The sequence below is a fragment of the Gorilla gorilla genome, chromosome 19 (assembly GCF_029281585.2).
Source record: "Gorilla gorilla gorilla isolate KB3781 chromosome 19, NHGRI_mGorGor1-v2.1_pri, whole genome shotgun sequence".
NCBI classification, from domain to species: Eukaryota; Metazoa; Chordata; class Mammalia; order Primates; family Hominidae; genus Gorilla; species Gorilla gorilla.
Genome location: NC_073243.2, coordinates 32720959 through 32747878, shown reverse-complemented (window position 1 = coordinate 32747878; position 26920 = coordinate 32720959). Strand labels below are relative to the sequence as shown.

At 39.3% G+C, this 26920-nt stretch overlaps 1 protein-coding gene across 1 annotated transcript in view; it reads right to left on the bottom strand.

Annotated features, from left to right (window-relative positions):
• The window catches only part of ARSB (arylsulfatase B), a 206659-nt gene that overhangs the window by 159782 nt on the left and 19957 nt on the right, over positions 1-26920 (bottom strand). The window contains exons 3-4 of the mRNA XM_019013558.4: positions 26158-26348; positions 17046-17253 (exon numbers count right to left, since the gene is read on the bottom strand). Coding sequence (XP_018869103.3) covers positions 17046-17253; positions 26158-26348 — 399 coding nt within the window. The remainder of the gene's footprint in view (positions 1-17045; positions 17254-26157; positions 26349-26920) is intronic.

Here is a 26920-nt window from a genome sequence, read left to right as displayed (position 1 = left end):
GCATGGCTGTTCAGTAAAATGTATTGGTTATTATTTTCATTCAATAAAATAATCAACAAATTAGTACCTATTACTAATAAAATTTTAAAGTGATCCAACATGCTCTCAGTGTGGACATTAACAGGTGAAATCTAAAGAGGTGGCATGAATTAATGACTGGCTATGGAAAAGTTCATTCAAGTCTCATTATTTTGAGGCATGGGTTGTAATTTTCCTCTATGATGGATGCGCCAAATAAATGCATAATTGCAAAGAGTAATAGAATGTGGACACACTCACTGATTTATTCACGTAACAGCTTTAGCTTAGCTTTGTCAGAAATTCATTTAAGCGTCTGAAGAACCCAGTGAGATTGATTTCCTAGCACATATAACTTTGTTCCTGGCACAGAATTTCTATAATATTTTATAAGTCTGCCAATTGCATAAGTATATTTAAAACCTTGAATGAGCTCTCTCTTTGCCAACTACCAGTTTTGAAGGAAATTCTTATACATAAGGGGAAAAGGGACGTAAGATTTAGAGGAATTAGTTAAGATTATTAACTCCATTTGAGATATTAAATCACATGTAATATTGTGAAAGCTCAGATAATAAGTGCTAAAAGTTTAGACTCTGCAATAAATTGCTCTATTTGTCTAAGTAGAAATGTGTTATTGAACAGGATCCAGTCACTGTTCCTTAATGGTTGTGCTACTGACATCTGAGGCAGGACACTTCACTGCAGGACTGGCCTGAGCACTGCAGATGCCTGTTCACTGAATGGAAACTTCACCCTCAAGTCACTGTGACAACCAAACCACTTCTGCTCTCCGTCTCATGTGTACTATGAATCTATGCACTCTGATGCACTACTGCTATGTGGATTATGTGGGTACTCTGGCCATGGGCTTCACTCTTTCCAGCTCTTTGCAGATGTATCCATGCCATGGGGAGAACATGAAAGGCTTTCATTAGCACTGACAACATCCTGAAAACTGGCAGAATTACAAAACCATCAGCTTTCCTAGTAAAAAGAGCTCTCAACATCAAGTGGTCCAAGCTCTCCTACGTATTTCTTTTTTTTTTTTTTTATACTTTAAGTTTTAGGGTACATGTGCATAACGTGCAGGCTTGTTACATTTGTATACATGTGCCATGTTGGTGTGCTGCACCCATTAACTCATCATTTAGCATTAGGTATATCTCCTAATGCTATCCCTCCCCCCTTCCCCCCACCCCACAACAGGCCCCGGTGTGTGATGTTCCCCTTGTGTGTCCATGTGTTCTCATTGTTCAATTCCCACCTATGAGTGAGAACATGCGGTGTTTGGTTTTTTCTCCTTGCGATAGATTGCTGAAAATGATGGTTTCCAGCTTCATCCGTGTCCCTACAAAGGACATGAACTCACCATTTTTTATGGCTGCATAGTATTCCATGGTGTGTATGTGCCACATTTTCTTAATCCAGTCTATCATTGGTGGACATTTGGGTTGGTTCCAAGTCTTTGCTATTGTGAATAGTGCTGCAATAAACAAACATGTGCATGTGTCTTTATAGCAGCATGATTTATAATCCTTTGGGTATATACCCAGTAATGGGATGGCTGGGTCAAATGGTATTTCTAGGTCTAGATCCCTGAGGAATCGCCACACTGACTTCCACAATGGCTGAACTAGTTTATACTCCCACCAACAGTGTAAAAGTGTTCCTATTTCTCCACATCCTCTCCAGCACCTGTTGTTTCCTGACTTTTTAATGATTGCCATTCTAACTGGTATGAGATGGTATCTCATTGTGGTTTTGATTTGCATTTCTCTGATGGCCAGTAATGATGAGCATTTTTTCATGTGTCTTTTGGCTGCATAAATGTCTTCTTTTGAGTAGTGTCTGTTCATATCCTTCGCCCACTTGTTGATGGGGTTGTTTGTTTTTTCTTGTAAATTTGTTTGAGTTCATTGTAGATTCTGGGTATTAGCCCTTTGTCAGATGAGTAGATTGCAAAAATTTTCTCCCATTCTGAAGGTTGCCTATTCACTCTGATGGTAGTTTCTTTCGCTGTGCAGAAGCTCTTTAGTTTAATTAGATCCGATTTGTCAATTTTGGCTTTTGTTGCCATTGCTTTTGGTGTTTTAGACATGAAGTCCTTGCCCATGCCTATGTCCTGAATGGTATTGCCTAGGTTTTTTTTTTCTAGGGTTTTTATGGTTTTAGGTCTAACATTTAAGTCTTTAATCCATCTTGAAATAATTTTTGTATAATGTGTAAGGAAGGGATCCAGTTTCAGCTTTCTACATATGGCTAGCCAGTTTTCCCAGCACCATTTATTAAATAGGGAATCCTTTCCCCATTGCTTGTTTATGTCAGGTTTGTCAAAGATCAGATAGTTAAAGATATGTGGCATTATTTCTGAGGGCTCTATTCTGTTCCATTGGTCTATATCTCTGTTTTGGTACCAGTACCATGCTGTTTTGGTTACTGTAGCCTTGTAGTATAGTTTGAAGTCAGGTAGCGTGATGCCTCCAGCTTTGTTCTTTTGGCTTAGGATTGACTTGGCGATGCGGGCTCTTTTTTGGTTCCATATGAACTTTAAAGTAGTTTTTTCCAGTTTTGTGAAGAAAGTCATTGGTAGCTTGATGGGGACGGCATTGAATCTATAAATTACCTTGGGCAGTATGGCCATTTTCACGATATTGATTCTTCCTACCCATGAGCATGGAATGTCCTTCCATTTGTTTGTATCCTCTTTTATTTCATTGAGCAGTGGTTTGTAGTTCTCCTTGAAGAGGTCCTTCACATCCCTTGTAAGTTGGATTCCTAGGTATTTTATTCTCTTTGAAGCAATTGTGAATGGGAGTTCACTCATGATTTGACTCTCTGTTTGTCTGTTGTTGGTGTATAAGAATGCTTGTGATTTTTGTACATTGATTTTGTATCCTGAGACTTTGCTGAAGTTGCTTACCAGCTTAAGGAGATTTTGGGCTTAGATGATGGAGTTTTCTAGATATACAATCATGTCATCTGCAAACAGGCACAATTTGACTTCCTCTTTTCCTAACTGCATACCCTTTATTTCCTTCTCCTGCCTGACTGCCCTGGCCATAACTTCCAACACTATGTTGAATAGGAGTGGTGAGAGAGGGCATCCCTGTCTTGTGCCAGTTTTCAAAGGGAATGCTTCCAGTTTTTGCCCATTCAGTATGATATTGGCTGTGGGTTTGTCATAGATAGCTCTTATTATTTTGAGATATATCCCATCAATACCTAATTTATTGAGAGTTTTTAGCATGAAGGGTTGTTGAATTTTGTCAAAGGCCTTTTCTGCATCTATTGAGATAATCATGTGGTTTTTGTCTTTGGTTCTGTTTATATGCTGGATTATGTTTATTGATTTGCATATGTTCAACCAGCCTTGCATCCCAGGGATGAAGCCCACTTGATCATGGTGGATAAGCTTTTTGATGTGCTGCTGGATTCGGTTTGCCAGTATTTTATTAAGGATTTTTGCATCAATGTTCATCAGGGATATTGGTCTAAAATTCTCTTTTTTTGTTGTGTCTCTGCCAGGCTTTGGTATCAGGATGATGCTGGCCTCATAATATGAGTTAGGGAGGATTCCCTCTTTTTCTATTGATTGGAATAGTTTCAGAAGGAATGGTACCAGCTCCTCCTTGTACCTCTGGTAGAATTCGGCTGTGAATCCACCTGGTCCTGGACTTTTTTTGGTTGGTAAGCTATTAATTATTGCCTCAATTTCAGAGCCTGTTATTGGTCTATTCAGAGATTCAACTTCTTCCTGGTTTAGTCTTGGGAGGGTGTATGTGTCGAGGAATTTATCCATTTCTTCTAGATTTTCTAGTTTATTTGCGCAGAGGTGTTTATAGCATTCTCTAATGATAGTTTGTATTTCTGTGGGATCGGTGGTGATATCCCCTTCATCAATTTTTATTGCATCTATTTGATTCTTCTCTCTTTTCTTCTTTATTAGTCTTGCTAGTGGTCTATCAATTTTGTTGATCTTTTCAAAAAACCAGCTCCTGGATTCATTGATTTTTTGAAGGGTTTTTTGTGTCTCTATTTCCTTCAGTTCTGCTCTGATCTTAGTTATTTCTTGCCTTCTGCTAGCTTTTGAATGTGTTTGCTCTTGCTTCTCTAGTTATTTTAATTGTGATGTTAGGGTGTCAATTGTAGATCTTTCCTGCTTTCTCTTGTGGGCATTTAGTGCTACAAATTTCCCTCTACACACTGCTTTGAATGTGTCCCAGAGATTCTGGTATGTTGTGTCTTTTTTCTCATTGATTTCAAAGAACATCTTTATTTCTGCCTTCATTTCATTATGTACCCAGTAGTCACTCAGGAGCAGGTTGTTCGGTTTCCATGTAGTTGAGCAGTTTTGAGTGAGTTTCTTAATCCTGAGTTCCAGTTTGATTGCACTGTGGTCTAAGAGACAGTTTGTTATAATTTCTGTTCTTTTACATTTGCTGAGGAGTGCTTTACTTCCAACTATGTGGTCAATTTTGGAATAGGTGTGGTGTGGTGCTGAAAAGAATGTATATTCTGTTGATTTGGGGTGGAGAGTTCTGTAGATGTCTATTAGGTCCGCTTGGTGCAGAGCTGAGTTCAATTCCTGGATATCCTTGTTAACTTTCTGTCTCATTGATCTGTCTAATGTTAACAGTGGGGTGTTAATGTCTCCCATTATTATTGTGTGGGAGTCTAAGTCTCTTTGTAGGTCTCTAAGGACTTGCTTTATGAATCTGGGTGCTCCTGTATTGGGTGCATATATATTTAGGAGAGTTAGCTCTTCTTGTTGAATTGATCCCTTTACCATTATGTAATGGCCTTCTTTGTCTCCTTTGATCTTTGTTGGTTTAAAGTCTGTTTTATCAGAGACTAGGATTGCAACCCCTGCCTTTTTTTGTTTTCCATTTGCTTGGTAGATCTTCCTCCATCCCTTTATTTTGAGCCTATGTGTGTCTTTGCACGTGAGATCCATCTCCTGAATACAGCACACTGATGGGTCTTGACTCTTTATCCAATTTGCCAGTCCGTGCCTTTTGATTGGAGCATTTAGCCCATTTACATTTAAGGTTAATATTGTTATGTGTGAATTTGATCCTGTCATGATGTTAGCTGATTATTTTGCTCGTTAGTTGATGTAGTTTCTTCCTAGCCTCGATGGTCTTTACAATTTGGCATGTTTTTGCAGTGGCTGGTACCAGTTGTTCCTTTCCATGTTTAGTGCTTCCTTCAGGAGCTCTTTTAGGGCAGGACTGGTGGTGACAAAATCTCTCAGCATTTGCTTGTCTGTAAAGTATTTTATTTCTCCTTCACTTATGAAGCTTACTTTGGCTGGATATGAAAGTCTAGGTTGAAAATTCTTTTCTTTAAGAATGTTGAATATTGGCCCCCACTCTCTTCTGGCTTGTAGAGTTTCTGCCAAGAGATCAGCTGTTAGTCTGATGGGCTTCCCTTTGTGGGTAACCTGACCTTTCTCTCTGGCTGCCCTTAACATTTTTTCCTTCATTTCAACTTTGGTGAATCTGACAATTATGTGTCTTGGAGTTGCTCTTCTCAAGGAGTATCTTTGTGGCATTCTCTGTATTTCCTGAATCTGAATGTTGGCCTGCCTTGCTAGACTGGGGAAGTCCTCCTGGATAGTATCCTGCAGAGTGTTTTCCAACTTGGTTCCATTCTCCCTGTCACTTTCAGGTACATCAATCAGACGTAGATTTGGTCTTTTCACATAGTCCCATATTTCATGGAGGCTTTGTTCGTTTCTTTTTATTCTTTTTTCTCTAAACTTCTCTTCTCACTTCATTACATTCATTTGATCTTCCATCACTGATACCCTTTCTTCCAGTTGATCAAATCGGCTACTGAGGCTTGTGCATTCGTCACGTAGTTCTTGTGCCATGATTTTCAGCTCCATCAGGTCCTTTAAGGACTTCTCTGCATTGGTTATTCTAGTTAGCCATTCATCTAATCTTTTTTCAAGGTTTTTAACTTCCTTGCCATGGGTTCGAACTTCCTCCTTTAGCTCGGAGAAGTTTGATCGTCTGAAGCCTTCTTCTCTCAACTCATCAAACTCATTCTCCATCCAGTTTTGTTCCGTTGCTGGTGAGGAGCTGCATTCCTTTGGAGGAGGAGAGGCACTCTGATTTTTAGAATTTTCAGTTTTTCTGCTCTGTTTTTTCTCCATCTTTGTGGTTTTATTTACCTTTGGTCTTTGATGATGGTGATTTACAGATGTGGTTTTGGTGTGGATGTCCTGTTTGTTAGTTTTCCTTCTAACAGTCAGGACTGTCAGCTGCAGGTCTGTTGGAGTTTGCTGGAGGTCCACTCCAGACGCTGTTTGCCTGGGTATCAGCAGTGGAGGCTGCAGAACAGCGGATATTGGTGAATAGCAAATGTTGCTGCCTGATCATTCCTCTGGAAGTTTTGTCTCAGAGGGGTACCCGGCCATGTGAGGTGTCAGTCTGCCCCTACTGGGGGATGCCTCCCTGTTAGGCTACTCGGGGGTCAGGGACCCACTTGAGGAGGCAGTCTGTCCGTTCTCAGATCTCAAGCTGTGTGCTGGGAGAACCACTACTCTCTTCAAAGCTGTTAGACAGGGACATTTAAGTCTGCAGAGGTTTCTGCTGCCTTTTGTTCGGCTATGCCCTGCCCCCAGAGGTGGAGTCTACAGAGGCAGACAGGCCTCCTTGAGCTGCAGTGGGCTCTACCCAGTTCGAGCTTCCTGGCCACTTTGTTTACCTACTCAAGCCTTGGCAATGGCGGGCGCCCCTCCCCCATCCTCGCTGCCGCCTTGCAGTTTGATCTCAGACTGCTGTACTAGCAATGAGCGAGGCTCTGTGGGCGCAGGACCCTCTGAGCCAGGCGTGGGATACAATCTCCTGGTGTGCCGTTTGCTAAGAGCCTTGGAAAAGTGCAGTATTAGGGTGGGAGTGACCCAATTTTCCAGGTGCCGTCTGTCACCCCTTTCCTTGGCTAGGAAAGGGAATTCCCTGACCCCTTGCGCTTCCCGGGTGAGGCGATGCCTCACCCTGCTTTGCCTCAGGCTCAGTGCACCACACCCATTGTCCTGCACCCACTGTCTGACAATCCCCAGTGAGATGAACCCAGTACCTCAGTTGGAAATGCAGAAATCATTCGTCTTCTGCGTCGCTCATGCTGGGAGCTGTAGACTGGAGCTGTTCCTATTCGGCCATCTTGGCTCCACCCTTCCTATGTATTTCTTAAATCTGTCCTCTCATCTCCATCCACCTTCCCTCTGCCTTTTTTCAAGTGCTCCTTATCTTCTCTCCTCTCTTTATTGTCAGAGCCTCCTAAAAGGTCGGCCTGCTTCCAATCACCCTCCATTTCAGTTCTAAAGTGAAAATCTGATTCTGCTTAAAACTTTTCAGTGCCTCACTGTCACCATGATACCCTTCACAATTCCTCCCTGCATGTGCACAGGCCCCTTCTGAGTGGACCCCTGGGTCATGCTCTCTAGCCTCACATCTCGCTGCTCTCCACCTTGCAGTCCAGGCTCCAGCAATGCAGACCCCCTCCAGGACTGCTCTCCCAACCTCCCTGTCTTTGTTTATGTTCCTTTCTCACAGGCTAGAATGCTGCCCAATCTCCTCCCCACCTGTGTTCTGCTTATCTGGCCAAGCCATTCCCAACCTTTCCATCTCAGAAAGCCTCCCCACACCCTGGGCTCTGAGAGGTGGCTCTTACTGTGTGCAGACAGCACTCTGGGCTTCATCCTAATACTCCCTCTGCATAATAATAATACATGTACCTGTCTACTTCACTGGAGTGTGAGTTTCCTAAGGGAACATTATGTCCTAGTTATCTTTTTATCTGCAATGAAAGACGGAGTGAATAAATGAATGGTCAATCAACTTGCGTTTAACAGATAATGAAACCGAGGCTAGACTCTACATATAACTCATTGGCAGGAAAGTTGGGACTCAAACTCTGATCATGTTCTATCGGAGAAGGATTAGAAGTGTCATCCTTGGATTTAAAAAACCTGGAATCAAAAAGTGCTAGCTAGAGTAATCAGACAAGAGAAAGAAATAAAGCCATCCAGACTGGAAAGAAAGAAGTCAAATTATCCTTGTTTGCAGATGATACGATCTTACATTTGGAAAAACCTATAGGCTCCACAAAAAAACTATTAGGACTGATAAGCAAATTCAGTAAAGTTACAAGATACAAAATCAACATACAAAAATCAGTAACATATAAAAATCAGTAACATTTCTATGTGCCAACAGTGAACAATCGGAAAAAGAAATCAAGAAAGTTATCCCTTTTACAATAGCTACCAATAAAATAAGATACCTACGGATAAGTAGTAAGTAGATCACTACTTAACCAAAGTAGTGAAAGAGCTCTACAATGAAAACTATAAAACATTGATGAAAGAAATTGAAGCAGACACAAAGTAATGGAAAGATATTTCATGTTCATGATTGGAACAATCAATATTGTTAAAACGTCCATACTACCCAAAGCAATCTACAGATTCAATGCAATCCCTATCAAAATACCAAAGACATTCTTCATAGAAAGAGAAAAAATAATTCTAAAATTTATATGGAACCACAAATGACCCAGAATAGCCAAAGCTATCCTGAGCAAAAAGAACAAAACTGTAGGAATCACATTACCTGACTTCAAATTATACTATAGAGTTATAGTAACCAAAACAGCATGGTACTAGCATAAAAACAGACACCTAGACAAAAGGAAGAGAATAGAGAACCCAAAAATAAATCCATACATCTACAGTGAACTCATTTTCAACAAAAGTACCAAGAACAGACACTGGAGAAAGGACAGTCTCTTCAATAAATGGTGCTGGGAAAACTGGATATCCATATGCAGAAGAATGAAACTACACCCCTATCTCTCACCATATAGAAAAATCAAATCAAAATGGATTAAAGACTTAAGTCTAAGAACCCAAACTATGCAACTACTAAAAGAAAACATTGGGGAAACTCTCCAGGACATTGGACTGGGCAAAGACTTCTTGTGTAATATCCCACAAGCACAGGTAACCAAAGCAAAAATGGACAAATAGGATTTCATTGAGTTAAAAAGCTCCTGCACAGTAAAGAAAATGACCAACAAAGTGAAGAGATAAGCCATGGAATGGGAGAAAATATCTGCAAACTATCCATTTGACAAGGGACAAATAACCAGACTATATAAGGAACTCAAACAACTCTATGGGAAAAAAACTCTAATAATCTGATTAAAAATGGGCAAAAGATCTGAATAGACATTTCTTAAAAGAAGACATATAAACGGCAAACAGGTATATGAAAAGGTGCTCAACATGATTGGCTATCAGAGAAATGCCAATCAAAACTGCAGTGAGATACCCTCTCACCCCAGTTAAAATGGCTTTTATCCAAAAGACAGGTAATAATGAATGTTGGCGAGGATGTGGAGAAAAGGGTACTTTTGTACAATGTTGATGGGAATGTGAGTTAGTACAGCCACTATGGAGAACAGTTTGGAGGTTCCTCAGAAAACTAAAAACAAAACTACCACATGATCCAGTAATCCCACTCCTAAGTATATACCCAAAAGAAAGAATATCAGTATATCAAACATACACTTGCACTGCCATGTTTATTGCAGCACTATTCACAATAGCCAAGATTTGAAAACAACCTAAGTGTCCATCAACAGATGCATGGATAAAGAAAATGTGCTACATATACACAATGGAGTACTATTCAGTCACATAAAAGAATGAGATCAACCACGTGCAACAACATGGAGGGAACTGGAGGTCATTATATTAAGTGAAATAAGCCAAGCACAAAGACAAACATCACATGTTCTCACTTATTTGTAAGAGCTAAAAATTAAAACAATAGAACTCATAGAGGTAGAGAATAGAAGGATGGTTACCAGAGGCTGGAAAGGGTAGTGGGGTGAGGGTAGGGGGGAAGTGGGTATGGTTAATGGGTACACAAATATACTTAGAATGAATAAGAGCTAGTATTTAATAACACAATAGGGTGACTACAGTTAACAATAATTTATTGTACATTTTAAAATAACCAAAAGAGTATAACTGGAATGTTTGTAACACAAAGAAATGATAAATGCTTGAGGGCATAGATATCCCCATTACCCAGATATGATTATTATGCATTGTGTGCCTGTATCAAAATATCTCATGTACTCCATAAATATATATTTATACCTACTATATACCCATAAAAATAAAAAATAGAAATAAAAAAAACCCAGAATAGTATGTGTGTAATGAGAAAGACAATATTTGTTAACAGTGGTATTAATCACACACTGCAGAAGAAATGGCATGAATCAATCAAGGTTGTGATTTATATGCAGTAAGAACATGGAAAGCAGAATAATTAAATTTAAACTTTTCTCATCAGCTTTTTGAAGAGTCTATTTCTAGAAATAGGTGCATTTACCTGAAATGAAAACTACCTAGGAGAGCTTGAACTTCAAACCCAGTTGGTTTCCAGCTGTCATATATATATTCCTCCTAGCGAGGAGGATATATGTATAAACATAAATATATGTCAAATTTAAATAACCACATACATTCCTTGTAAGGTAAATTCCTAAAGTTTGAATAAGAGTTACCTTAGCTCAGAGGTCCTCAAATTTCTGTGTACAAAAGAATCACCTGAATTCTTGTCAAAAATGGAGATTTTGGGGCCTCTGGGTTTCTAATTCAGTTGGGCTGTGATAGAGTCTGAGAAACTGAATTTTTAAGATTGTGGTGAAATTCACATTACATGAAATTAGCCATTTTAAAGTATCCAATTCAGTGACATTTAGAACATTCACAATGTTGTGCAGCCATCACCTTGAAAATTGCATTTTTAACAAATGCTCCACTGCTGCAGGTGGTCCCCAGACAGCGCACTGAGAATAACTATGCTAAGATGATGGGTAGAGGTGGCGAGGAATGAATCATGGATTTCTCTCAGATTATAACAGAAATTTTTAAAAGTTAGCTTTATCAAACATCAAAATCTAAAAATTATGCCTTTGCCTTTACCGATCACCAAATATAATCCGACACCAGGAAGCTAGATTGTTTTCATGGTTTTCTGTACTAATGGACTCAACATTTATTGATTTGAATGCAACCAGTATTCTTATCCTTATAAAGAAGTACAGGGCTAAGTGAAGTAAAGTGAGAGAAGTGGGAAAAAATGAATCACTGCTCTGTGATTAGTTAGTCCAGGTCCTTGGGTTATAATTACATTATTATAGCACATTATTAATTTCAACTTCAGGAAATGAAATTGTCAATAAACACAGAAGTCTCTGGAGAAAGAAATGCAAATTAGGTTTCTCCTTATATTCAAACCCTCATCTAAATGTAAGTAAAACTAATTATTCTGGTAAGGCTTAATACAGGCTGGGCGTGGTGGCTCATGACTGTAATCCGAGCACTCTGAGAGGCTGAGGTGGGTGGATTGCCTGAGCTCAGGAGTTCGAGACCAGTCTGGCCAACATGGCGAAACCTTGTCTCTACTAAAAATACAAAAATTAGCCAGGCATGGTGGTACACGCCTGTAATCCCAGCTATTTGGGAGGCTGAGGCAGGAGAATCACTTGAACCTGGGAGGCAGTGATTGCAGCAAGCCAAGATCATGCTACTGTACTCCAGCCTGAGTGACAGAGCGAGACTCCATCTCAAAAAAAAAACAAAACAAACAAAAAAAAGAGTTAATATAAATACACAATGGCTGCATTAAGATGTTGAGGTCAATCACTGTTTTCAGGGTTGCAGAATCGGTTTTCCTAGTCTTAACTCATGACCTAGTTACTTAAGAGTTGTCCCTAACCTTAACTCATTTTACTCCAGGTCAGATTCCTGTGCAGGTTCCTGGAATTTAGCAACTACAAAGATCAGCCATGGTGACAAGCATCCAGATTACAATGGTGTCTTCCTAACAGCCACTAGTGCTGCTTCTCTGAACCACTACCCTGCGAAAACAACAAACACAGAACAAGATGAAACCCCATCACAACATAAGAAACCAAGATGGACAGACAGCTTATAATGCCAGAATCTTGGAAACATGTCCAGAAACTACAAGACCAGAGAAGCTGGGCTGAGGAAACAAGAACTGGCCCACCCTGCTTTGCCTCATGACACAGAGCCCTTCACCTAGATTAAGAGAGGCAGGAAGACAGCCTGAGAAGGGATGGCACTAATTTAAGCAGAGAATTATTACCTCCTCTACTTCTGTGTGCTTAGAGATCACAACTCCCAGAAGACAATAGGCAGGAAAAGAGAAGGTCTGGCAGTGCTGGCACACTGTATCCTGAGGAATGTCCCCAAAAATAAAGCCCTGAAAATGTGGAGATAGGAAGAGTCTGGGGTTCTTTTAGCCTGTCAAAGAATTAGAGCGCCAAAAGAGAAGAAACTGTAACTAGGTGGGTCAGGTTCAATAGAGTAGAACACTTAATGCCTATAATGCCACCAGGAACTCTGTGAGGTGTATGCATCAACCTGACCTCAAGCTGCAGATTTGAGAAGGAATCAACCAGGAAACAGTGACCAGAGGCCACAAGACAGCCACACATTCTGTGTGTGCAGATCCTTCACCACTACACTCTGAGGAAGAGCATCTAGCTGGCAATGACTTCCTATAAAAATAAAGATTTTAGAAAAGTTCTATTCAGAAAGGTTCAGGAAAAGGATGGGTCCTGTGAACACAAGCGTAGAAATGCAGTACAATGGGATAAAATAAACGGAGAAGAAAATGAGATGCAAAAAGACAATTGATTAGGGTAATTGGGTTTTGACCTCAAGTAGATCTGGGTTTGAATTCTGGCTTTTTCAGTTGTTAGCTGTGTGGCCTTGGACTAATCGCTTAATTTCTTTAAGCGGCTCACACTGATAATCCTAGCATTTTGGGAGTCTGAGGTGGGAGGATCACTTGAGCCCAGGAGTTTGAGACCAGTCTGGGCAACATAGCAAGACCCTATCTTTATTTTTTTATTTTATTTTTTAAAAAGAAGTTTTGATTTCTTCATTGGTAAATGGGATCAAGAAACCATTTACTATCTCACAGGGTTACATTGAGGTTTAATGCTTATTAAATACTATACTATACTATACTAACAAGCTTGGAAGAAAAGGGTACCGATTGAAACAGAGACAGCATTGCAAAAAAACTAAAAATACAATCAACAATAATCTATGTTGGAGATATTAAGGTGTAGGATTAAAATTGCAAAAGTGTCTAAACTGGTAATGCAGAAGAGCTCCAAAGGCTGAGAAAAAGGACCAAAAAAATGAAAAGGATGAGAGAAAAGCTGAATCAGGGATTCAACACAGTAATTAAAGATATTTTTGAGATGTAAATCAAGTAGAACAAAAGCAATAAGCTAAAATATGAACAAGGAAAGCCTCCTGGAGTGAATAATCATCTCAGCATGCAGTTCCAGGGCTCACTATATTTCAGGCAAAAATAATTTCAAAACATTTAAAAGACACACACCTAGATATAATTCAGCAAAAAATGTAAACTATGGAAATAATTTTTAAATGCCTCCACAAAAGGCTTCAGGGACCAGCTAAACAGAAAGATCTTTCCAACATTCTATAAACTATTCCAGAGCATAGAAAAAGATGGCAAAACTAACCACATTATTTTATGAAGTGAGTACAACCAAGACAACAAAACCTGACATAAAAAAGAAACCACTAACTCTACTTCCACTTCTGAATTGATGCAAAAATCCTAAATGAAACCCTAGCAAACTGAATTCATCAGTATAATAAAAATACATAGGCACGGTCAAGTTGGATTTAACCTAACAAAGCAAAGATGATCCAAGATTAAGATATCTATTAATATAGTATCAAAATATAAGACAATCCTATTTAAGGTGATCCTCATTTTCTCAGTGAGAAGCTCCAAATGTTACTACTACCAGCTTGAATAAATATAGATGTTTACGAAATAGTCAACTATCTGTTTGAAAGTACAATTATATACATACACATTTGCAATCATATAATAAAAGAAATATTTATCTTAAAATATTTTTCCATTCTCAAATATCATGAAAAAAAATTGTATTCCACCTCTTCCCATGCACTCTTCTTTCTTTCTTTTGAAACAAGGTCTCGCTCTGTTACCCAGGCTGGAGTACAGTGGCGCAATCTCAGCTCACTGCAGCCTCAACCTCCTAGGCTCAAGCAATCCTCCAGCCTCAGCCCCTCCAGTAGCTTGGACTACAGGCACATGCCACTACACCTGGCTAATTTTTGTATTTTTTGTAGAGACAGGGTTTCACCATGTTTCCCAGGCTGGTGTTGAACTCCTGAACTCAAGTGACCTGCCTGCCTCGGCCTCCCAAAGTGCTGGGATCACAAGCATCAGCCACCAGACCCAGCCTCCCATGCATTCTTGATGGGAATGTTATCACAAGAGCCACTTAGAGATATTTAATACAGTCTTCCAGAACTAGCATCTTCACTTCTGTCTGAGCACATTTAAGCCCACGTACAATACATTAATCCATATATACTTTCACTTTAGAAAATCATTTGTCCTGAAATGGTCTAACTGTGATCTCTAGAACAAAGACTTGTTTTATAAACTTATGACTTCCAATTCTTGCAACAATGAGGTCATTTCCCAGGAATAATTTTGCTACATCAGGTGTTAAATGTCCTAGCATCTTTTTTTTAATTGATTCTTTCTAGTGACTTCTCTAGGCATTCAAAACCAGCACTGATCAAAATGCTATGCCAGGATATTCAAAATAAATTAAATTGAGAATGACTCCCAGAATCTGAGAGATCTTGCTAAGGGCTGAAATATGTCTACCTTTTTTTTCTGAAGAGTAAGTTTTGGGAGAAAAACAAATTTTAACCTTTTTCACAGCAGGACATACTTAGAAAATTATAGTATTTGGATAGCACCCACACAAGTGAACAAGACTGCTCAGGGTAGATGCTATTCTGGCCCTGCCCAGGCTCCTCAGTAGATCAGTATTGCAGCACACCATATGGAAAGCTCTGCTATAACATGAGGTCCTATGAGAACACTGAGATCATCATCTGGGAGGCAGGATACTGTAGTGGAGCCAGGCTCTGCCTGGCTGCGTGACCTGGGGCAAGTTACTTATGCCCTTTGTGCTTCAGTTCTCACATCTGCAAGATGGGACAATAACAGTTCCCAGAGAATCCGTTATCACGAGGATTCAGTGAACTAATTCGCATGAAACACTTAGAACTGCGTCCCACACATAGTAACTGCTCAACAAATGCCACATTCAATAACTATGCCTGATTGAAAGCAAAACAAAACAACTCGTGAAAAAACAAAACCACAAAAGTATGAGTAGAATACCAAAATGAATTCCTCAACATGTCACCTCACCCCTACATGGTCATGTTACAGTAAAACTCACCAGATGACAAGCCCTGACCTGGCACTTGGAGTTTCCAATCAAATTGTTAGATTTCAGCCAAGAATCTCTAGGGATTTGAGAAAACCAAACCACTCTCATTAAAGACAGACTATAACAAAGATATAAACAAACTGAAAAAAAGAACTCAAAAGGAAGAGAGATAATGTTGGCAATATCAGCAAACTTTAAAAAAGTATATATATACACACACACATAATACACACTTAAGAGTAATGGTTAAGAGCACAGGTTTTGGGGGAACAAGTTATGACATCTATAAATTAAAAACAGAACTTTACAAAAAAGGAATTATCAGAAAACACAAAAGAGTTGCTGGTAATTAACAGACATGGCAGTTAAAATAAATTCAATAGGAAGCTTACAAAACAGTAAGATTTCCCAAATACTAGAAGAAAAATAAAGAAAACAGGAGAGGGGAAAAAAAACTAAGAAAAATTAGAGGACTGACCTGGTGACCAAATAATAGGAGTTCTGTACAGAAAAAATAGGGGAAGGTGGGACGGAGGGCCACACAATTCCAAAATAAATCATATAAGAAAATTCCCCATAACAAAAGAATCTGCATTTTCAGATTGAAAGTGCTCTCTGAGTACTCAGCATGATGAATAAATGATGATCTATACCCAAAGCACATCACAGTGAAATTTCAGAAAACCGTCTCTAATGAGAGGGGAAAGTTGCATATGTAACAGATTAGGAAACAGAATGGCATCGCCATAATGAAAATGATTTTCAAAAGTAATCTCTGAGATTATGAGTTTTATTTCTCCCTTTTCTAATTTGTCTATAATAACATATATAACTTTTACTGTCAGAAAAAAAATATTTTTTTTTGAGACACAGTCTCACTCTGTTGCCCAGGCTGGAGTGCAATGGCACAGTTTCGGCTCACTGCAACCTCTGCCTCCTGGATTCAAGCAGTTCTCCTGTCTCAGCCTCCCGAGTAGCTGGGACTACACGCACTCGCCACCATGCCCGGCTAATTTTTGCATTCTTAGTAGAGAAGGGGTTTCACCATATTGGTCAGGCTGGTCTCGAACTCCTGACCTCAGTTGATCCACCCACCTCGGTCTCCCAAAGTGCTGGGATTACAGGCGTGAGCCACCGCGCCCGGCCCCAAAAACAATTTTAATACCAAAAAAAATCTAAACTTGGAGACACTTGCATAGATTTAAATGGCTCCATTATTTGTCTTCATAATGTCACAATCTGTCTCTTTGCAGTGATACAGAGACCCTTCTAGTTGGTGGGAGTTGTGACCATAGAAGATATCTGGGCTGTAGAGAGAGCTGGGAACAAGCCACTCTAGGGATTCACTACCCAGCAGCCCTGTATATGAGTGATGTCCACTCACACTTACTCAGTTAGTGAACATGTGTTTTCAAGCCACAGTCCCAGAATATTTTGATATCTGAGGGAACGGGGGAAGCCCATCATTCTTTTTCCTTAGATACATCTTTCCATCCACAATTATCATGTCTCCACTATTGCAGTTTGCATTTATTTTAATAAGGCAATGCTAACCGCTCCAATTTGTCTTCATTCCACTTATCAAATACCATGTCCTAGGCTTTGCCAAGAGATGATTTTCCTATTGACAGACTTACCTGTAGAAAAGATGAACACCGTGTTGTTCCAGAGCCCACTGCTTTTTAAAGCTGCAGTGACATTTCCTACTGCTTCATCCATAAGGGACACCATTCCTGCATAGTGATGCCTGTTCTTGTCTTGGATAAAGTCATATGGCTTTAAGTATTCCTCAGGGACCTGAAGGGGCTCATGCACAGACTGGAGAGCAAGGTAGAGAAACAGAGGCTGGAAAGAAAGTTTGTGCAAACCAGTTAAGAGGATATTGAAGCATTAAATACAGAAGGATAAGACAGTTCAGATTTATGCATTAATAAAAATAATATCAAGACAACCTACAGAATGCATTGAAAGTATTTGTGAATCACATGTATGATAAGGGACTCATCTCCAGAATATATAAAGAACCCTTACAACTCAATGATAACTCAACTACAAAATGGGCAAAGAATCTGAATAGCAATTTCTCCAAAGAGGATATACAAAAGGCAATAAACACATGTAAAGAGAGTCAACATCATCAGTCATTATTAAGATGCAAATTAAAACCACAATGAGGTAACACTTCACATCTGTTAGGATGGTGATAATTTAAAAATGGAAAAGAACAAGTATTGGTGAGGATATGGAGAAATTGGAACTGTCATTCATTACTAGCAGGAATGTAAAATGGCACACACAGCCACTTTGAAGAAACATTTTGGCAGTTCCTGAAATTGTAAAACATAGAGTTACCATATGACCCAGCATTTCCATTCCTAGATAAATCAAAGCATACATCCACCCAAAAACTTGCATGAATGTTCATTGCAACATTATTCATAATAGCCAAAGAGTAGAAACAACCCAAACATCTATCAATTGATGAATGGATAAACAAAATATGGTATATTTTCAGCAACATATGGCAATAAATGAAATAAAGTATTGATACATACTACAACATAGATAAACCTTGAAAACATTATACTAAGTGAAATCAGTCAATCGTAAAAGTCCTCATATTATATAATTTCATTTATATGAAATTCCAGAAATATAGGCAAATCTATAGAGACAGAGAGTGGTTGCCCGGGGCTGTAGGAAATTGTGGGGGAGAGGAACGGTGAGTGATTGCTAACAGATACAAGGTTTTTTTGGGGGGATGATGAAAATGTTTTAAACTTAGATTGTGGTATGGTTGCATAACTGAAAATTTACTATTGAACTGTATACTTTAAATGAGTGAATTTTATGATATGTAAATTTTGTTTCAATAAAGATATTAAAAAATATAACAAAAGACACAAGACAAAAAATTGAAAATAAAAGCCAGAGTCCCAGAACGGCCTCAATGGACCTAATCCAAACAAATAATAATATCAGTAATGGCAACCACATATTAAATGTTGTCTACATACTAGACAGTATGATAATAATTTACATATTCTATCTAATTTAATGAAACCATCCTATGTTATAGCAATTTTACAGATAAGTTAACTGAGGCTTAGAAAGGTTATATGTGTGACTTGTCCAACTCCACATTAACTGAAGAGCAATTTCCTATTGGAAAACCCACTATTACGATATGGATGTGTACCAATAGAGGCTTTAGCTTTTTGCTTTAGCTGAAAATAAGCCCTCATCTTTTAGAAGAGGTTTAGTATTTTTAAATTATATTTTATGAGAAAAAAAGTGAACACCATGCCTTGTTAGTCTTTGATGCAGGACCAAACATAAGACCAGTTTAATTCCTGAAACTAAGAAGTATGACACACTGATTCTATTTTACCACTTACATCAATTTGCAACATTTAATCTTAGTGGCATACCAGGTCAGCTTCTCCTTTTTAATGAGCCTTTCTGAAGGCATTCTCTTCATAGTGCTACAGAATTCTTTAATGAGTTGAAAAGCCTCAAAGAGACAACAAATAGTTTAACCCAAAAATAAACATATAATTCTGTTAAAGTATTTGAGGCATTTAAATCTCATAAATGAATGAAAATGGTTAGAAACAGACTTTGGGGGGGGTGGTGCTCGTATTTCATTCTTCGTTGTTGACAAGTTGTTTTAAATTTTATATTACACATCCTTGTAATGCAAAAAGGAGTATCCATACATAGAGCTCAAATAGACCCCCCAAAAGTTTATTTATTGTTCAGGTCTTTGGAACTCAGAAATACGTTTTCCCTATACTCACAAAGTTAAAAATAGCTGCTAAATGTCAAAGTCGTTGCTTTAAAACCTATTAAACTAAGGAGGCAGCTGATGGAGTGAAAATGATGATAATGTAGAACCCGTACTTCCATTATTTCCATGGGAAAACATTCCAAATTCCCACTCCAAAAGTCTATTCTATAACCTCTGACACCATTTCAGTTCTGCCTCTGCTTCCACTCGACACACATACACCTTCTACTCCAGCTGCATGGTCATGCTGAAGCGTCTATGTTCGTGTAGACCATGGTGCAGGACATCCCAACAGATGCCCTGCCTGGGGGTGATGAAGGTCTCGGCTGCGATGTCTGGAGGGAAGAACGTGCAGGTGCATCGCTGACCTGACAGTGCAGTATGGGTCTGCTCTGGGTACTGCTATCTGGGTCTTCAGCACTAGACTGAGCCAACTCCAGCCACCAGCCAAGGTCCAGATGGGGATAGGATTAAAAATCGGAAGTCTACAACAATTTGCAGCCCACGTAAAGTTTTAAAAAAATCAGGGAATATCACATCGATCTGTTTTTATATAAAAAAACTTTTTTGGAAAAATCAGAATTTCTGACTACTCTTTGTCCACACTCCATCTGGTAACAAAAGGCTGGAGTATGAGAAACAGGGGCCCCATCCCCCTCAAATGCTATCCAATTTTCTAGTTTCCCACTGTTCTACACAAACTGCTTCACTTCTTTAGGTTAGCAGCCTGGCCCTTGCAAACACGAGATTTTGTGACTCTGATCTGGACTCTTAACAGTGGCAGGGGGCAGGGGATACAGTGGGGAGAGAGGGGGCCCACAGCTTAAGGAGAAGATGTTCTTATCCAGGTCATTAGCAGCAACATGGCAACCACCTGGTGAAGGAGAGAAAGGAGAAAGAGGGTAGGTGATTCCCAGCCAGCAATTGATTACTAAAGGCAATGGCTGGGAAGGGGGACAGGGGAGTTCTTGAAACAATGACCAGGGAAAAAAAGATTTGGGGACCATTATTAAAGGTTCTTATAAACATTCAGTATAGAAATCATTCTACTCACTTTGTTAAATATGGTGAAAAATAATCTGAAAATCTTTCCTATAATTATTCCTTAGTAGCTAAAGACATTACCATCACTTTTATAAAAGAATATAAATTTTCAGGACCCTCTAAATTATGCCAAGGGGAAAATTAAGTCCTGGAGACTGTGTCACGTAGCATGTTTGCAACTTCTGTTTCTTAGATTATAGAGTAACTCTCTTCCTTATTGTTCTTGTTCTGTAAATAACTAGGAAAGACCAGAGACCAGGACTCCTCCCCTTCTTATTGAAGATCTTTGTTATAGATTAACCACCTCCTTTATTGTCCTGTACCTAACTCAGACCAGATGACCCAAAAAACACCATGACTGTTACATCTTCAGTGTGGAATGTTAAACATACCTTTCCCAAAAGAAAACCACCACCTTGACTAATCAGATCATTGTAATTATGCATTAAGCCTTGTACAGAAAGATGTTGAAATTCTTTTAAGCTCCCCTAAATTTTGTCTATGTAAGTGATATGGTTTGGCTATGTCCCCACCCAAATTTCATCTTTAATTGTAGTTCCCATAATCCCCATGTGTCAGGGGAGGGACCCAGTGGGAGTTAATGGAATCATGGGGGTGGTTACCCCCATACTGTTCTCTTGACAGTGAATAAGTTCTCACAAGGTCTGCTGGTTTTATAAGGCGCTTTTCCCCCTTTGCTTGGCACTTCTCTCTCCTGCTGCCATGTGAAGAAAAAAGACTTGTTTGCTTCCCCTTCCACACCATTGTAAGTTTCCTGAGGCCTCCCCAGCCATGTGGAACTGAGTCAATTAAACCTCTTTCCTTTATAAATTACCCAGTCTCAGGCAGCTTTTTTTTCTCTTGCAAAAACCCTCAGCTCACTGGAGGGCCAGTGGAACTCAGGCAGTTCTTTATAACAGCGTGAGAATGGACTAATACAGTAAGAAATCCCAAACTTCTACACTTTGAAACACGGACTTCCATTCTTTGGAATCTGTGCTTCCCAAGAGGCCATCCTTAAACTCTGTACTTGAATAAACTCTCTTTAAACTAGATTCTGATCCTTTTGATTATTTTAAGTTGACACTCTTGAGGGGTTAAAAATAAGAAACTATACCAGTCCATGTCGGTACTATAGCCCATTTCAAGAGGTCAGGACTGATGCACATTTTAGATATTTCCATCCCATACTACAAAAAATAAAGTTTCAACACTCAGAAGGTGAACTTTATTCATGAAATATTATAACTCATTCCCCAACAGCAGTAAATGTGAAACATTTCTATACTATTTTTAAATTGAAAAAAGAGAAAGAGTAGTGTTTTTAATACTATATGGTAGCCTAGTGGAAAGAATTAACTAGGACTCCAAGGTTCTCCAATCACAGTGAGGACCCCACCTGCAGCCACTAGTCCTAGGACCCTGCCTGTGAACAGCTGTGGTCAATTTTCCCACTCCTGCCAACCAGAGCTCGGCTCACTGTCAGCCTAAAGCCAGCAGCTGCCATCACTGGAGCCTGATCTCTCCCCTGCTTTTTCTTAGGTCCAGATCCCTGTTCTGATCAACTGTCACAGTTACTGCCTTAGCTCCAACCCTACCTGTAACCCTTTCCAGTGTCTTGGGAATGTGAAATGAAATCCTAGGCATGAAATCATTACTAAATATCTAAGTATTACAGAAAAGCAAGACATTATCACCTAGAGCTATTAGCATATTCATGTTTGAGATATTGGGGGTTCTTTTCCCTTTATTTATGCCATATGGTTCCTAAGATATATACTGTAAATATCCTCACCATGCTAAGAAAACTTATTTCAGTGAGGAAGAAAGTCTTATTTTCATTTCTTTAGTGTATTTTCCTAATTTAAAGTATAAATGAAAAAAAAGCATATGATAGGTTTTGAAATTGTTTTTCTTTGACTTCTAAATTAAGACATTCTTTTCCAAATTGTGTCACAGAAAAGTAATTTCTTCCACTAGAAATTAACATTTTCTTTAAGAAGCTTCTAGTAGATCAGGTGTATAAGATAACATCTGCTTCCATTCTGCAAAGTGCTGACATGGGGGTGTTTTTTTGTTTGTTTTTCTTGAGATGGAGTCTTGCTCTGTCACCCAGGCTGGAGTTCAGTGGCACGAGCTTGGCTCACTGCAACTCTTCCTCCCGGGTTCAAGCGATTCTCCTGCCTCAGCCTCCTGACTAGCTGGGATTACAGGTGCATGCCACCAGGCCTGGCTAATTTTGTATTTTTAGTAGAGATGGGGTTTAACTACGTTGGTCAGGGTGGTCTCAAACTCCTAACCTCACGATCCACCCGCCTCGGCCTCCCAAAGTGCTGGGATTACAGGTGTGGGCCAGTGCACCCGGCTGAGGGGGGGCTGTTTTTAAAAGAAAGATATTTTATGAATATGTTACTTTCAGTCTGTAGTGTCACTAGTATGGGGAATTATCCTGCTGAAAAAGAGAAAGAAGCTTCCTTCTTAACATATGTGAAATGGTAATTAGCAGTACCTTCCTGAGTCCAGCATCAGCAACTGTGTTTCAGTTATGAACTGCCTCCAAATGCTTTTTTCCTCTTAAGTGCTTTTTAAAACAGGCACAATTTTAAGTTAGCCTGTGGATTCTTCATGTGCCTTTCTTTAACGATTTTTATCTTAGAACAAGTTCCTTATGCTACAATCTATATATAGTACCTGAGAAATTAGCCCAGAATTAGATTCAACATCAGGATAAAATTGTGAAAAGCTCAGCTCCTCAAACTGGTGAGTTACATCATTTTATACAGAATTGAAAATGTAAACATGTATTAGCTGTCTTAAACACTCTTGGGTTACAGCTTGACTATTGATTATTTCATTCACTTATGTCTATGACCGAAACCTTTCTTTGAAGATACTGGGAATGCTGGATACTGCTATAGCATGTTTCAGACACGATAGGAAAATGACCATCCTCTCATCTGGCAATTTCCAAACAGTTACCTATGAACAGCGGCTATGCTAATAACACTCCTTCCATGGCTAGCAAGCTTTTAGGGCTTCCTATTGTCCTCAGTTCCGTGTTTTCCCCACCACCCTAGTTAAGAGAGCCCACCCACAAAGATCTATTATTTCACTCCAGTTGCTTCCTCTTATCTGCTTAATGTTATGGAACCCTGTGAGGGAATATTCCATTGTTCTTCAGTAGGAATGAATTTGTATTGTGGGCAGATTACAGTTGTTGCACAGATTAAGGTATGGCAGACTGTGAACCTGTAATAGGTAGCTGGCTTCTGCTTGCCTCTCCATATTTGAGAGGAATGCCCTGAATGACCCATCCGAGAATGGCTGTTACTGCACCAGGTGTCAGTGATGACTGCACATTAGAATCACTGGTAGGAGCCTGGGAGGAGGAATAATGAAACACCAATGATTGGGTCCCACCTCAGACCAATGAATCACAATATTTGGCATCAGTATTTCTTATAAGTTTCCCAGATGATTCTAATATATGGTCAGGACTGAAATCATTAAGGTGAATCATGAGCTGGGACTCAGAATCTCTGGTCTTGGATATTAGCTGTGAACTAGGGAGGCTGATTAAGTACATGAGGTCTGGAGTCAGAGAGCATGAGTTTACATTCTGATTCTGACTCTCAATAGCTCTGTGACCTTGAACAAGTTACTTAACTTCTCTAAGCCAGTTTGCTTATGTGTAAAATGGTGGCTCCCTCAAAGAATAATACACAGTTCTCTTAAGACTTTACCTTGTTAAGTGTTAAGGTGCATCCATAAAATGTCAAATATGTAGAAGAAAACTGAGGATTTAAGCCAATTACCTAGCAACTATTTTTCCAATTATCTGAATATTTGTTTAGATTTAGATTTAAAATCTGTGTATTTCCACATATTTGAGAGAATGTTCCCATTTCTTCGTGTTCCACAGAAAGCATGGTTGCTTCAAGATATCAGCATAGGAGAGTGATAGCCAAAAGTGGGACGCAGCTGAGGACAGACACCTCTATCTGTGTTTTCACTTCTACATGCGCTCGATTTTTTTTTTTTTTTTTTGAGACGGAGTCTCGCTCTGTCGCCCAGGCTGGAGTGTAGTGGCGCGATCTCGGCTCACTGCAAGCTCCGCCTCCCGGGTTCACGCCATTCTCCTGCCTCAGCCTCCAGAGTAGCTGGACTACAGGCGCCCGCCACTGCACCCGGCTAATTTTTTTTGTATTTTTAGTAGAGACGGGGTTTCTATTATTTTTTAATGAATGTCAGGAGTTGTATAACATTTGATAGTGTAAATATAATTTGAAGTTCGAGGTAAAGTTGTCTTCTGAAAGATTTTACCTTAGCTTGTGGAAGTCAAATAAGGATGCCAGCAATCTGGCATTTAACTCATTCAGGGAAGATTTCCAATACTGAGTTCAAATAGGCAGAAACTGGAAGGGGAACCAGCAGCCACATACCAAGTCCAAACAGGTATGTAAACCAGAATCCACACGGTGATCTTCTTATAGTTTAGATATTTGACCCTCCTCCAAACCTCATGTTTAAATTTGATCCCCAGTGGGAGCCTAATGGCAGCTGTCTGGGTCATGGAGGTGGATCCCTCACGAATGGCTTCATGCCATCTTTGCAGTTATGAGTAAGTTCTCACTGTATTAGTTCCTGAGAGGGCTGGTTGTTAGAAAGAGCCTGGCATCTCTCTCTCTCTCCTCTCCTGCCATGTGATCTGCACACACCAGCTCAACTTCACCTTCCATTATGACTGGAAGCTTCCTGAAGCCCTTACCCAGAAGCAAATGCTGGTGCCATGCTTCTTGTAGAGTCTGCAGCACCACGAGCCAAATAAACCTCTTTTGTTTATAAATTACCCAGCCTCAGCTATTCCTTTATAGCAACACAAACAGACTAAGACAGACCTGCACCAAGGACCTTCAGGCATTGTCAAAGAGGCAAAGTGCAGGAAATTGGAAGAACCAGGGAGCACTGCATATTCTATAATTTGTTGTGTCAGGGTCCCACTGAAGTATTATTTTTATGGGTGTTCTTAATGAAGCCATATTTTGAGCCCAGTGTCTGACAATACAAATATCTGTTCCCATTTCAAAAGCATTTATAAGCTAAATCCAGAGAACTTAGCTTAAACTTTACCTCATGAAGTTAACTCTAGGTTAACAAAATAATCATAAGATTATTCATGTTTTACACAAAAGCATCAGTATAGTAAATGTGAAAAATAAGCTCATTGGTATACCAGGTATATGGATTAGAAGACCCAATATTGTTAAGACATCCATTCTCCCCAAGTTGTTCTATAGATTCGAATATAAATCCAAGCAGACACTTTGGGGAGGGGGGAGCTGGCATATAGAAATTGACTAGATGATTCTAAAATTAACATGGAAATGCAAAAGATCTAGAATAGCAAAATATTCTTGTAGGGAGGAAGTACAAGGTTAGAGGACCTGCCCTGATCCCAAAATTTATGGATCCCTTAACCAAAAGTTTGTCATAATAAAGCCTCACCTTATACCTAAGCCAATCATTTTTTAAGTCATTTTATTAATTACTCACAGCACATGCACATAATATACCAAAAATTTTAACCTATATTTCTATTGAAATACTACCAACATAGTATTCCTCAAAGTCTGATCTGGGGACCACTCTTAAGAATCACCTTTTAAGAGTTTCTCTAAAATGCTGATGTACGGATTTCTCCCACGCCTAATAAATCACACCCTAGAGGTGGGCTCCAGGAATCTTCCTTTTTAACAAGCTTCCCAGGCTGATTCTGGGATACTATATAATTTGAAAAGGACTTCCCTAGAATTTATTAGATTTTTCCCTAAACAACAATGGCCTTTTCCTACATTTGTCTGAAGAGACATTAGTGTAACAAGATTTTGCTATCAGTAAATAGAAGCAAAACTTACCTTCTCTCGTGGATGGTTAGTTATGAGGGCTATAGCCCTTTTGGTGAATATGTTTGTTGAATACATATTTTTATATCCTGTTGCAACTTCTTCGCCATCTCGAAAATCAAGAGCACATCGTGTGACATTCAGAGCATCAATTAATGTACAGCGTTCATGGGAATAATAATCTTCACTACCCAGGAGATATCCTGCAAGAATGGAAGACGAAAATAGTCAGCATAGCATAAAACTTGTTAAACAAACTAATGTTTCAGCATTTAATCGCCTAATGCAATTGATTACCCACGACGAGGCTAATCAAATGACAAGGCTAATCAGCACCATTTCTCAACATGTCTATATCCGGCAGAAGGCATTAAAACATTACTGCATAAAAACTCAAATCTATTCCTCATTCGCCTTTAGAATATAGGCGCTATCATGTAACACTAACAGTTTTTTTTTTTTATCAGAGTTGAAATTCAGTAAGGGTGATAAAATCTCAATCCTTCAAAGCTATATAATGGTAAAAATAATGTACAGTTAATGTGACTTGTTACAGGTTTTTACTCTAAGGTGATCACATAAATGAGTGCAGGATTCAAATAATGTTTGTTGTTACTGATGTTGCGAGACTGGCTTCAAGGTTATTTACAGAAGTGGTTCTAGGAAGAGTCATCTTTAGTCAGATGCTGACACCCACTGGTGAAAGATACAAACCTTTCCTAATAGAGGATCTCTAGACATAACAGAGCCAACAGATCAAACTAAAGTGAGCACT